Here is a 15468-nt window from a genome sequence, read left to right as displayed (position 1 = left end):
AAAAACACACGTTCACGCGCGCGCACGCACGCACCCACACACAAGTGAGTAATTTTCATTTTCTTTTTATTTAAAATATAACAGTTTTTGCACCATATGCACGCGCGCACACGCACATATAGCTTGTATAACACTCCGAACATAAGTGCCACTTTAAGAAAAGCTTGTAGAAACGAAATTTAATTATTCAACGTTTAAAAATATAATATCAGAAATTGTATTTTCAAATTTAATTTTATTAATACTTTACCAGCCGAAAAATCGCTCGCTAACGCTTTTTCGTTATTACTATATTGTACGTTTGAATAATGGTGTAAGATCCTTGGTAGCAAATAGCCGATAAGTTCTGGCCCGTTCCCTAGCGACTCGGTAGAAATGAAACCCAGAATCCGTCGAGAAATATGCGTAGTTTCTACGCTGAAACCTGAGTAGCAGATCTCTTAATTTTTTGCGCATACGCGTACGGTTTAGGCCAGGCACAGGCATACTAGAAGTATATGACGCGTATTGTAGAGGCTGTCTACTATGTTACACAGCAGAATAGCATTGCAGACAGAACTACAGTTTTCACAGTTTCAGTCAATGTTGAATGATGAATATTTAGCCTATGAATTCATTTAGAATGATTTTGAAGAGAAAATATGATTTTCAAAGTGCCCATTAAGAGTGAAAACCTAACCCTACACATGCATACTGCCATATATGACAGTATGTACAAGCATACTGTACTGACTGACTTTATGTTATGTAAGTGCAAGTACTGTGTAAAAAGTGTCATCGATGTGCTCAAAGTCACCAATGATGAGGTTTGAACAGATATTTCAACCTCATCAGTATGCGAGCCAGTTTCTGTCAATGTCCAAGTACTATCATTATCAAGCTAAATCCATGATATTGAATTTTTATGTCTGTTTTTTTGCATTAAGACTTGTTAAATTATTTAGAAACAGCCTGCCATCTCAGTTTTCACTTAACAGTCTTGGTTCGGCTTTTCACTCTGAACCCTATGGCTTCGGCGTCAAAAAATGTACAGAGCTACCTGCATATAATATGTATAAGTGAATCTGATTAAAAATGCTTCATGCGTATAAGAAGATCTTGAAACTGACAATAATTACCTTTGAAGGCACAAGGTTTTATTAATTTCTCATACACATTTCTCATACTCTCTATATCTCTTTATATAAGAACCAAATTTATTGCTTACCAAGTACAAAAGCTGTATTGACTTTTGAGTTACTGTTGTTTCCTTCAACTTTGTTGCAGCTACTTGTCGACACTCTATTCAATTCTCTACAGTTGCATGGTATTAAAAATATACTTTCAAGTCCGGATCTTATCTCACTTCGTGATTTTTCCAAATCTAATAAATCTGAACATTTTTTGCACTTCAGATTTTTCGCGAAAGATTTGAGGTTAACGAACCTCGTCCCGTTTAGTTCAACTTCTTCTGAAGGCTTATGCGCTTGTGTTTTAGCCATTTGCATTGCTAAAACTGCTTTCTTTCTTCCGTTAATCTTTTTCTCTTTCGCAAATTTCCCTTTATATTTGTAGATGTATATGAATATTATCTTTGATATGTATATGAATATTATCCCAGATTATACCCAGATATGTATATGAATATTATCTTACAAAATTATTATAATTTTTCCGAACTGGAAAATTCTAAAGTTCAGGGCAGACTGAGGAATCGAAACTACTTTCCCGGCTATTTATACATATTGGACAAATGCGCAGATTGCATTTGTGAATATCAGAAATATACACATATATATATATATATATATATATATATATATATATATATATATATATATATATATATATAGGACGTTTCACGTCAACCGGACCATCAGTGCACCCAAAATTTGGGTTAACCTAACAAGACGTTTGAGGTCTCAAAATGATCGTCTGGTCAAGGGCTTTTGAAAAAGTTCTGGCCTTTTCAAAATTCCAATGTGGCGCATAAAATATGGAGCCTGAAACCCACGTTTTCATAGCACATTCAACAAAAACAATAGTAAAAAAGTTCTAATTTGTGAAATATCCCACCAAAAAGCATGTACAACTCATGATAGGACATATTATTGACAATGCTGACGGAATTCCAAAATCAAAAATGGCGGAATTAAAATGGTGGACATTATACCTCCACCAAACCCATTTTACCGCAACAAATGATTTTTGATCAGTTTAAAGTATCGATATGGGGGTTTTCAGGGTCACTGAATCTTATTTTAACCTCGACATTTCAAAATTCGAAATGGTGGATCCAAAATGGCGGACATTATACCACCACCAAACCAATTTTACCGCAACAAATGATTTTAGATCACTTTAAAGTATCGATATGGGGGTTTAAGGGGCCGCTGAATCTTATTTTAACCTCGAAATTTCAAAATTCAATATGGCCAATATAAACTGGCGGATATTTGTCATAACCCACCCGCAGGCTCTCTCGCAAAAAGCCCCTGCTAACGCGCAACCCGCCGAACACGCCACGCACGCTGCAGCGCTTATCACCGCGGCGCTAGTACCGCGGCGCGCCGCTAGGCGGCTGCGCATTACCCACAAGTGAAGTAGCGTCGCGGAGGGCACATAAGGAGGCCGGGTCCAGCGCTGTACCTCGCCCCTCTTCCAACAGCCTAATGCTGCAAGTACACGGCTCGTGTCCAATGACAACTTGTGCAAAGACTTCAGCAAATAAAACTGTTTTTAGATAGATGCGTTAATGCATTTGATATTATTACAGGACACAGCAAATCTCTTAGGAAGATCTCCAAAGAATTTCAAGATGTCTATCCTGATTATCCAACATCTTCACTGATTTGTGATACATGTAGAAAATCCTTTTACAAACTACATGATTTGTCATCTCCAAACGTCAGTATGAGTGTTGATTTTGAATCAGAGACTGACTCACCTTCGGTTTCAAACACGGATGCACCTATGCAAGATGATCTTACAGATATTTTAACTAGACTTAAAAACAAATTCCAATCCCTGCTGGAGAACGATCCATTACGTGTCAGTAATCTTAATATTTTGCCCGAACACTGGGCAATACGTAAAATTATGAAACAATTTGGTGTGTCTCACAGAATGGCTCGTAAAGCAAAACAGTTAAGAGAATCAGATGGAGTTTTGGCTTCTCCTGTTGCAAAATGTGGAAAAACATTACCTGTAGAAACTACTCAGAAAGTTGAAGATTTTTACGAAAATGATCTTAACAGCAGAATTATGCCAAATAAAAAAGATACCGTCAGTATTTATTTATATGGTGAAAAAATAAAAGTGCAGAAAAGATTATTACTTACTGATATTAAGAACCTTCATAATCAATTTAAAGAACAGTTTCCTGAACATCCGATTGGGCTTACCAAGTTTGCGGAACTGAGACCAAAATGTTGTGTCTTTGCAGGATCCTCTGGTACACACAATGTATGTGTATGTACGATACACCAAAATTTCAAGGCGATGATTGACGCAGTAAATATAGAAAAAATCTCAAACAATATTCTGAAGAATTATAAAGATTGTTTGAATTTCGTTCTATGTGAGGATCCCAACCCAAGTTGTTATTTGAATGAATGCAAATTTTGTCCGGACATTCAAAAGTTTTCTAATTACGTTGAGAACATTATGGATGAGCACAATATTGATCAAGTTATCTTCAGCACGTGGCAATCAACCGATAGATACACTTTGATAAAACAATGCCTAACATCGCAAGAATTTATTGAAACTTTATGTTCTAGCCTAGAAAAGTTGATACCTCATCACTTCATCGCTAAGGAACAATCAAAGTTTATTTCTGTGAAGAAAAATAATCTTTCAGATGAAGAGGTTCTTACTAAATTGGATTTTGCTGAGAACTATGCTTTTACAGCCCAAGATGCTGCACAGGCATTTCATTTTAATAATGATGAAAGTACGATTTTTCCTGCTGTTGTTTATTATAAATCTGAAGGCAAGCTAAAGCATTTCAGTACAGTATCTATGTCCGACTGTACTACTCATGATGCCACTGCAGTATACATAATTAAGCAAAAGCTTATACCTGAAATTCGCAAAGTTTGTCCCACAGTAAAAAAGGTAATATATGCTACTGATGGTGCTAAACAGCATTTTAAAAATCGTTATCAAATGAGTAGTTTAATGAGTCATAAGAGAGATTTTGGCGTTGATGCTGAATGGCACTGTTTTGCAACAGCACACGGAAAAGGTAGTTGCGATGGAGTTGGAGCGATAGTAAAGAGAGAAGCTACAAGAGCGAGCTTACAAGCTGCAAAAAATAAAGCAATTCTAGATGTTAAAGCTCTTTATTCATGGGCTAATGGGCGATCATTCAATATAAAATTTTTCTTATACACCAAAAAAGATCACGAACAAACTCGTCAATTCCTAACAAAGAGATTTAAAAACTGTCCACCTGTAACAAACATACAAATGGGGCATGGATTTATCCCAGAAAATAATGAAACGTTGAAAGTCATGCATTACTCAAATGCCAATGAACCTAGGAACAGAGTAATTTATGATATCGGCGAAAGCCATTTATCACCAGTAAAAACTCCACGAACGAGGAGCCAGAATTGATAAGAGTGCACAAAATGTCATTAAAGATTGATTCATTTGGCTAAATTATATATGTTTTTCATCCACGCAGGCATATACATATACACAGAACAATAGAAAAATGTAAGTGCAAAAACCGCAGACAGATAATTCTAAATCTAATAGACCGGAAAAATATAAGATTCATAATACTGATTCCGATAATACATTTATAACCATTTACCTCACAAACGCCCATATCGATACTTTAAACTGATCTAAAATCATTTGTTGCGGTAAAATTGGTTTGGTGGTGGTATAATGTCCGCCATTTTGGATCCACCATTTCGAATTTTGAAATGTCGAGGTTAAAATAAGATTCAGTGACCCTGAAAACCCCCATATCGATACTTTAAACTGATCAAAAATCATTTGTTGCGGTAAAATGGGTTTGGTGGAGGTATAATGTCCACCATTTTAATTCCGCCATTTTTGATTTTGGAATTCCGTCAGCATTGTCAATAATATGTCCTATCATGAGTTGTACATGCTTTTTGGTGGGATATTTCACAAATTAGAACTTTTTTACTATTGTTTTTGTTGAATGTGCTATGAAAACGTGGGTTTCAGGCTCCATATTTTATGCGCCACATTGGAATTTTGAAAAGGCCAGAACTTTTTCAAAAGCCCTTGACCAGACGATCATTTTGAGACCTCAAACGTCTTGTTAGGTTAACCCAAATTTTGGGTGCACTGATGGTCCGGTTGACGTGAAACGTCCTATATATATATATATATATATATATATATATATATATATATATATATATATATATATATATATATATATATATTATATATATATATATATATATATATATATATATATATATATATATATATATATATATATTATATATATATATATATATATATATATATATATATATATATATATATATATATATATATATATATATATATATATATATATATATATATATATATATTATATATATATTATATATATTATATATATATATGTATATTTCTGATATTCACAAATGCAATCTGCGCATTTGTCCAATATGTATAAATAGCCGGGAAAGTAGTTTCGATTCCTCAGTCTGCCCTGAACTTTAGAATTTTCCAGTTCGGAAAAATTATAATAATTTTGTAAGATAATATTCATATACATATCTGGGTATAATCTGGGATAATATTCATATACATATCAAAGATAATATTCATATACATCTACAAATATAAAGGGAAATTTGCGAAAGAGAAAAAGATTAACGGAAGAAAGAAAGCAGTTTTAGCAATGCAAATGGCTAAAACACAAGCGCATAAGCCTTCAGAAGAAGTTGAACTAAACGGGACGAGGTTCGTTAACCTCAAATCTTTCGCGAAAAATCTGAAGTGCAAAAAATGTTCAGATTTATTAGATTTGGAAAAATCACGAAGTGAGATAAGATCCGGACTTGAAAGTATATTTTTAATACCATGCAACTGTAGAGAATTGAATAGAGTGTCGACAAGTAGCTGCAACAAAGTTGAAGGAAACAACAGTAACTCAAAAGTCAATACAGCTTTTGTACTTGGTAAGCAATAAATTTGGTTCTTATATAAAGAGATATAGAGAGTATGAGAAATGTGTATGAGAAATTAATAAAACCTTGTGCCTTCAAAGGTAATTATTGTCAGTTTCAAGATCTTCTTATACGCATGAAGCATTTTTAATCAGATTCACTTATACAATGAACTGAGACTTCAAATCATGATTTTGGAGTATACGGAGAAGAAAATACTGAGATTTTGTCAATTTCAAGATTTTCTTATACGCGTGAAGCATTTTGAATCAGATTCACTTGTACAATGAACTGAGACTTCAAATCATGATTTTGGAGTATACGGAGAGGAAAATACTGAGATTTTGTCAATTTCAAGATTTTCTTACACGCATGAAGCATTTTAAATCAGATTCACTTGTACAATTAACTGAGACTTCAAATCATGATTTTGGAATTCTTTTCTCAATAAAATATATTCTTTTGAAAAAATTTTGGCATCAACTTATCTTGAGCATATTGATCAATTAAAAATCAAAATTTACTTTTACAGGTGCTGTTCATTCAGGATCAAGTTACGCAGGCTTACAAAATCTTTTGGCTTGCATGGACGTACCAATGATAAGTTGGAAAATTTACAAGAAATACGAAACTGAAGTTGGGCAATAATGGAGGTCAAAGAAAGCTGTCGACGTTCTATTGAAGAAGAAAAGAAGTTGGTATTGGAGTCGACTAAGAACATTTTGAAGGAATTGTAAGAAGATAAGACTATATGACTGATTGATGATCTTTAGGTTTATACTATGATGCATGTAATCGCATCTCACTAAAATATATTAAGAAGTTATTCGACGAGTAAAAAGATTACACGTTATATCAACTATAACTCTACATTTTAAAACGTTGCACAATTGTATATACACAATTGTTTGTAAGGATGAATTGATGAATGATGATGAATTATAAAAAATAATTATATGACCTTTTAGAAGGTATTTATATGAACCTATGATGTTCTACATTGAAAATATTCTAATATTATGTATACAGGTATGTAAATGTTTTAAAATATTTTAAGCATGAAATGTATTCTAGAATATAATTTTTAATTTTGTATCGTACAAACTAACAGTAATGAACTTATTATACACTGATTTTTATATACTAGTATTAATAAATAAATGCTATTAAGAATAGAATAATAAAAATTATTATTTTCTATCCTTTAGGCCTCCTGACATTGTCGACGATATCTATCCTCATCTGCAATCGCTCCGCTCCTCATCACAACCTACTTCAAATTCACTTAACCAAAATAATATGACCGATAATAATAATAACGAGTTCGACGCAGCTTTAGGAAATATAATGAACATTATAGTATCATATGATATGGGTTGGAGTAAAAGGGGCAATGGCAGAAATTACGATAGCTTCAACGGATATGGAACAATCATAGGTTTTCTAAGTGGAAAAATACTTGATTACGCCACTGGGAATCGTAAATGCCGACGTTGCGATTTAGGACAGAACGAAAAGAGTCATATCTGCCGCAAAAGTTCTATTGGCAGCGCAAAAGCTATGGAAGCTGATGCGGGATCAGCTTTAATCAACAATAGTTATATTCTAAAAGAAGCTAATGTAAAAGTCCGCGTACTTATTGGTGATGATGATAGTAGTACCATCGCTGCCATCAGAAAGAATAATAGCGATTCAATTTACAAATTATCTTATTATTTTCTAACCAAAAACTTTTCCAAAGAATTATATAATTTAGCAACAACATTTAAGGAATTAAAAAAAACGGTGTTATTAATCACGTAAAAAAACTGTTTTCATACGCGATATCTCAAAACAAGGGGAATAGTGAAGAGCTTACGAAAGCTTTATGCAACATCCCTGATCATTTGTTTCAACGGCATGAAAATTGCGGTACTTGGTGCCAATGAAAAATAAATGATAAAAATCAAACCATAAAACTCAGTGGAGAAGAACTTTACAAAAGTTTACAAGAAGTTTTTACAAAGTACGCTAGGAATTCAAAAAAATTTTCAGTCGCCGCATCGAGTCAATCGAATGAGTCAGTCAATAACATAATTGCTCATAAAGCACCGAAAAATATATGTTACAGTAGAACTGCGTCTGCTGATTTTCGTGTTGCTAGTGCCATTTGCAGTAAAAATGATGGAGATCAGACTAATTTAAATATTAAGAAAAAATTACTGTTATCTCCGGGCAAACATACACAAAATTATATCTCAACTATTGAGAAACATAGGCGACGACGTTCGTTGCAAGCAAAGACAAAAAACACAAAATTACGTCGTATTCAATTGGCTAAAGACCGACAAAATATACGAATATCTTGTAACGGGGTGAGGATTTATTCAACAAACCAACGTTGAATAACCGAATCGCTATTCCACGCTGCGGCGGAGACCATTTCTCTCTCGTGGACTACGCACCGCCTGGTGCGTGCGCGGCTGCTCAGATGCGTTAAAATTGCGTTATTAACGCCCGCGTAGGCGGCGGTATTCGCGGGAAGGACGTAAGGTAACCGACGTTTGTAATCGAGGTCGGCAAATAACAACAAAATCACGTAAAATAATAAGTCTACGGTTATATTTCAAGCCGCGATAAAAACGTGATGTTACAAAATAATAAATGCGAGTCGCTAACAAATTTGCGACTCGCCGCGACGCCGAAATACTCGCGCGCTTACGCGCGTATCGCTGAGAAGGTCGCGCGCGATCAACCTCGCACGGGTGATATACTCACACACACTCACTCTACAGACACTGCGCGCATTCACCAACCTTCTCCCGTCGGCTATCACGACCCTGGTCCCGTATAGGCTCTCACGGACGTTGCGCTGGACCGCAGAAGCAAGGGAGAACAGGGTGGCCGGATCTCGTGCCGCACTCACACACAGGGAAAGGCTGGGCACAGCACTTATCGCGAACGCCAAGTTTTTCGAGCGAAGTCGTGTCAGGTAACCGGTGTTTACCTTTCGTAGGCCGAGAACTATCTGTCCTGTATTCGCAGGACTAGCCCGCGCGCTCGCTCGTTCTCTCTCTCTCTCTCTCTCTCTCTCTCTCTCTCTCTCTCTCTCTCTCTCTCTCTCTCTCGCCCCCGAATTCGCGCGTGTTTATTGTCGCGCGCGCGACTCTATGTTCTCTCGTCGCGGCGCAGCGGTACCTATACCGCTACGAGTTGGCCGCGGTGCTCAACTCGTTATAATCTAAAGAAAAATCTGAAGGTGTAACTTATAAATCTAATTGCGGAATCAATGATAATTATAACTTAGAGTAGCTTGATTTCAATTCAACTTATGACAATTATGGTCGGGTATATTTTGATTTAGAAACCTCGGGATTAGCTAGAAGTGACGAAATTTTACAAAGTGGTGCAAAATATAATGATTCTAGTTTTAGTGTTTACGTAACTCCTACTCAAAGTATCTCTGAAACAGCAAGTAAAATCACTGGATTAACAAGTAGATATATTTTCATAATAAACTCGTAAGTTCATTCACATTGCAAGATGCATTAGTTTCTTTCAAGGAGTTTTTAGATAAGACACACAAACCAGTGTTAATAGTGGCCCATAATGCTAATTTTGATGCCACAAAACTAGTCAAAGGCATTGTTCGTTGCAATTTACAAAATGAATTCAATATAATTGGCTTTACGGACAGTCTAAAAGTTTTTAAACGTACATTTCCAGAACGTAAAGGTCCTGTAATGTTTAAGTTATCAAATTTAGCTTCAAATATTTTAGGACTTCATGATGATGAAGGTTTTCATGATGCTGAGTACGATGTGAACATTTTGCAAATATTAATCGTTGAAAAAGAGAATGATCTCATTAAATATAAAAAAGATTATAACCATTATGTTACTGAAGAATTAGGATATGATAATGTATTATTAAATTTAGAAAAGTTAAATAATTTTAAAAATGTTTCAAAAACAATGTTAACGAGAATGGCCAAAGCTAATTTAAATAGTGAAAACTTACTGAAAATATTCAAACAACAAGGTGAAAAAGCAATTGTAAGTGCCTTTACAAAAAAGTTGATAATAAGCCGAAAGTAACAAAATCTAAAAAAGTTATCGAAAAAGTTATTAATTATTTAAAAAGTAGGTTGTGAATTTTATTACAAGAGAGTTTGTTATAATATTCGAATTAGTTTTATAAGAAAAAGTTAAAAAATGTTAATATGTTATTATGTTCAAAAGTTTTTAATTAATTATTTATAATAAACATCTTATTATTTATTTATGAGAAAAGATCGTAGTATGGAAGGCAAACAAATGCGCGTCAAAGAATAGTTTCGTAGCTTCGTATTTCCTGCCGAACGCTATAGTATGTTGTATAGATGCGACGTTGCCACACGTTCCCTTCTCGAGTCACTCATGATACAAAATATCAAAGTTTAAGTAACTCTTATTTAATAATAAAACAGACGATTCAGTTCATCTTAGCTTTATTTTAATTGTAATACCTTCTTTTCTCAAATATCAGTTTTTGAAGATAATTTATAAAACAGTTATTTTGAAAATCAATGAAACGTGAATTTTTCTTCACCTTTTCCTATCTAACCCATGTTAAAAACTTCAACCGTACGACTCAATATCTTTTTTCCAGAACGGACGATCTTTCTAAAAATTTAACCACACATGTAATGTGCATAAATGAATCTGTCTGCAAATTTTCAGGACGTTCTATAGAAAGTGGATTTTGTCCCATACTACCTTAATTGACAATATATTTTCTTTTTTACTAGACATCGATGTTATTGCGTTTGAAGTCATTTACCTGCCTAAATGCTACAAAACCCGCGTGAAAATATTATGATATCTTATATGAGATCTTATATGAGATCTCATGTAGATCTCATGTAGATCTCACATAGATCTCATATAGATCTCATATGACTGAAATTCGTACTGAGATCCATATGAGATTTATATGAGATGTATATGAGATCTACGTGAGATCTCATGAGATCTCATATGCGTTCTCATATAGATCTCAGTACGAATGTCAAGTCATATGCGATCACATATAAGATTTTTACGCGGGAAGTTTTCTTTTACGTAAATAAATAAGAATCCACAGTCCTCTCAATATATATATATATATATATATATATATATATATATATATATATATATATATATATATATATATATATAAGGGAGAGGGGGGAAAGACATTCAGATTTTAAAAAATGACAAAAATTAAAATTTTTAACGATATTTTGTGCGTGTGTGTATGGGGGGGGGGGCTATGTTGGGGCTGTGGATGGGGGGGAGGGGAGTATATCCAAAATAATAATATAATATAGGAAGAAATATTCGATATAATACTCAGATGTAATATAAATTTACTTACTATGCAATTGAATTAGTAATTTTTTCATCGTCTGATTCGTCAGATTCGGTATTCATTTTATCGTCAATATTATTGGTACTGATGCTATGTTTTTCGCTGTGTTGTAAAACAGGCTGATTCTTAATTATCAAGTGGGGTGGAGCATCATCTTCATTGTCAGAATCTGAACTTGATATACGATTTCGGTCAGAACCTAAATTCTTAATTCTAGATTTAATTGAATCTCTTGAGTTTGATCTTGACCGTGAATTTGACTTTGCTTTTGTTGGTGAACGAGATTCTGGTTTTGATTCTAAATAGGATTTAGATTTTGACTTAGACCTAGAACGTGAATGGGATCGAGATCTAGATAGTGAATGGGATTTGGATCGTGAATGTGATTTAGATTTAGAAAGAGTATAAGATTTATATCTGATCGGCGATTTTGATGAATACTGCAAACGAGAGTTTGATCTTGATTGTGAGCGACATTCAAATTTTGATGGAGACTTTGATCTGGAATTTGAACGAGATTCTGATCTAGACTGTAAACTCAAATTAGATCCAGCTCGCGAACGATCTGTAGATATAGATCTTAACTGAGATTTTGATCTAGATGATCTTGATGATTGGGATTTTGACCTGGATCTTGATTTATAACTAGTATTCGACAATGATCTTGATCTTGACTTAGATTTTGATCTAGACTTATATCTTGACCTGGATTTAGATTTTATACTGGACTTAGATTTTGATCTAGACCTAGACCTTAATCTGGACACAGATCTTGATTTGGATTTAGATCTTAATCTAGACTTAGATCTTGATCTTGATTTAGACATAGATCTTGATCTAGACTTAGATATTGATCTCGACTTCGTTCTTGATCTAGACTTCGATCTTGATTTGGACTGAGATATTGATCTTGACTTCGATCTTGATGTGGACTTAGATCTTGATCTGGATTCAAATCTTGATCCTGAATTAGATCTTGATCTAGATTCAGACCTTAGTCTGGTTTTAGATCTTGATCTTGATTTAAATCTTGATCCCGACTTGGATCTTGATCTTGAATTTGATTTTGACTTGGATTTTAATGTAGATCTTGACTTTGAATTGTACTCAGATATCCGTGTTGAACTGGATTTTATTTTTGAATTTGATCTAGACCTTGAGATAGAAGTTATATTTGCTATGTGAGCGGAGAAACGAGATTTTCTACTGTTTGCGGAATCAGAAACATAGCTTAAACTTCGAGAGCGTGATCTTGACCGTGATCTTGAATTACGATTTGATGAGGAATCAATATAGGTTGAATCATCTAAAGTTTTATCAACTTTATAATCGTTAGATTCATTATTAGCAGTTATCGATGGAGATCGAGATTTTATTAAGTGGAATTTAGATTGATTTTTTTCTAATTTTGAAATAAAGTCTGATTTACAATCAATATTATGATTTGCCATGAAACTATTGCTATTCTCTGTAAATGCTTGAGAATCTGACAAATTTAAATTTGATTTCATACTAGAATATTTATTATCTAACATAGACGTATGTAAAGGATCATCTAAATTATTATAAGAATCATCATTTGTTCTTAAAACAGAGTCAATTTCGCCTTGAATAGATTCCATATTTGTTTGATGCTAATTTATTCCATTGTTTTTTGATAGCACGGTATCAGCACTATTTAGTAACCTGAAAGAAAAAAAGTATCAAAATGTTAAGAATATCAAATTGTGCTATTAAATAAGCATTTTTTATTCCTTCTACATCCTCTTAATTTTTTTAACAGCTACTGCATGGATTGAGTATGAATAGCAGAGATTGTTTCCTGGTACTTGAAAAAGGAAGAAAACGGGTGAATAGCGCAGTGTACACTATGTTCGAAAGTTACATTTTTAGAGCCGTAAAAACGTTTTCATATTGATACGTGACTTAAGTATATCGAGAATATGAGCCAGAGTTCTGGTGATAAACGATCTTCTTTACATTCCACTGGAAAAGGAGGCTTATTACTTTCACCTCGTGCTTGACTATACATTTTTTATGTGTTTGAGCAGCCTATTATTCGTGCTTTTTCATGTCTTTAAAAAGAATAACAGGCGATAAAGTTATTTCAGTGGCTATGCAAATCTCAGCAATAGTAGATCTCAAATATATGCAAAGTTCTCAAGAAAAGTGCGGGAATGTGCGCACTTCGATTTGATTGTCACGCGATTTGGTGGAGACACGACCGTACCTAGCAGGAACATATACGGAGAATTGCAATAACTTAGTTAACTCATGACTAAAACAGTTGTTATCAAGATGCTGCTTACATTAATAGTTAGATTTTATAGAGAAAGGATTTTTCACGCATTAAACTCTTATAATATTGGACAGAGAGTATATTATTTCAATGAGTATGCAAAACGCAAATATGTTAGAAAATATGGAGAATGCTTACAACAAATGCAGTAAGTTATAATTTATGCATAATCAGTCATTTAATTTACAGATGAATCAATGAGTTCTTTTTACTCCCGTAACCGTAAGACCGTAATTTTAATAGCATGTATACATTATACTCATTACTACATTTCTTTCCTCGACCGTCCATTTATCGACATCGTGCGTTCGAAAACAGCCGCAAAAACCCATCGAAAAGAGGAAGGAAAAAAAAATCGCTGCCAATTCTTTAGCACTTAACTTCTGCCAACTATTTATAATTTTAATATAATACAATATACATATAGCATCGCTCTTGCGGGAATGTATAGCTAACGACTGTGATTGACTCGAGGAGTTTTTCTTCTTAATATTATAATTTAATATGTAACATTTACAAAAATTGATCTGAAGAGGTTGGGAACCAAACCAATGAAACATCGTCAGTAAAATATCTATCAGTTAGAGTTTTTTATTTGCAAGGGTTGACTCTCTCACTTTTGTTGTCCTTATATTTTTATGTCTATTTCCAAAGAACTAAATATAGGCAATTTCTAAAAAACACTTAAAATTTTTTGTGAATTGCAAGCAAATATTCTTTAGTAGAGAAGGATGATATATCAAATATACTAGACCTACAATAATCCTAATGAAAACAATTTTAACAGTTAACAAAGGTAATTAATACTAGTGTGATTAGTAGCATTGAAATTAGTAAGACTTATCATAATATTTGAGTTTGCAATATTCAGGATGTTTTTAATTCTCTATCGTTTTGATCCAACAAATTATATACTAGCATTCTTTATCTGCACACAAAAGATAACATAAATAAACCATTTTGCTTCCTCCTACACGCAAAATAAAGTGAGCCTAGGAGGAACACCGGCACTCGTGTGCAGAATCAGGAAAGCTGAATTATGCCGATACAGCGCATACGCGTGCCATTAGGGCACACAATCGTGCCGAATAAGAACGGTCTAAGCGAAGCCAATGCAGCACAGACCCATGTTTTGGCACCAGTTCTTGTGCTGCGCGCTGCCTCGTTCACAGCGCGCTCTCTCCGAAGCATGCGCGCGCATAGTGTCATAGAGGCATTTTTTCAGCGTGTAGCATCAGTGTTCTAGTTGTGGCTTATTATATATTTGTTATAATTTTGTTCAAAGGTGTATCAGTGATACACCTTTAAATAAAATGATAACAAATATAACAACCGTCGTAGAAAATACGCCATATGATATGGCCGGTGAATAACTACTGGCCATATTTTTCTTAGAATAATATGTCAACAATATTATTTAACAATGAATTTTGAAAATACAAGGCAATGTGTTAAGAGCAGTAACCTAACCTTGATGAATACTGCCTGCGACTGACTAGAACACTGTGTTGGGAATATCTATTAAGATTATCACTTTTATACTTCATCATTGATAAAATCTTGAACACACAAATTTCACCTGATGTTGTTTCTAATATTCACACTTACATAAAAACATGCATGCCAGAATAGTATACATATATG

At 33.9% G+C, this 15468-nt stretch overlaps 1 protein-coding gene across 2 annotated transcripts in view; it reads right to left on the bottom strand.

Moving 5' to 3' along the window:
* The window catches only part of LOC100117445 (protein IWS1 homolog), a 74702-nt gene that overhangs the window by 55606 nt on the left and 3628 nt on the right, over nt 1-15468 (bottom strand). The window contains exon 2 of one of the 2 annotated variants that reach the window (XM_031933068.2): nt 11532-13211. The exons of the other annotated variant lie outside the window; for it this stretch is intronic. Within the exon in view, the coding sequence (XP_031788928.1) occupies nt 11532-13147 (1616 nt within the window). The 5' untranslated portion in view covers nt 13148-13211. The remainder of the gene's footprint in view (nt 1-11531; nt 13212-15468) is intronic. 2 annotated transcript variants of the gene reach the window in all.

This window comes from Nasonia vitripennis (genome assembly GCF_009193385.2).
Source record: "Nasonia vitripennis strain AsymCx chromosome 5 unlocalized genomic scaffold, Nvit_psr_1.1 chr5_random0006, whole genome shotgun sequence".
Classification (NCBI taxonomy): Eukaryota; Metazoa; Arthropoda; class Insecta; order Hymenoptera; family Pteromalidae; genus Nasonia; species Nasonia vitripennis.
This window is presented reverse-complemented; position numbering and strand designations above follow the sequence as displayed.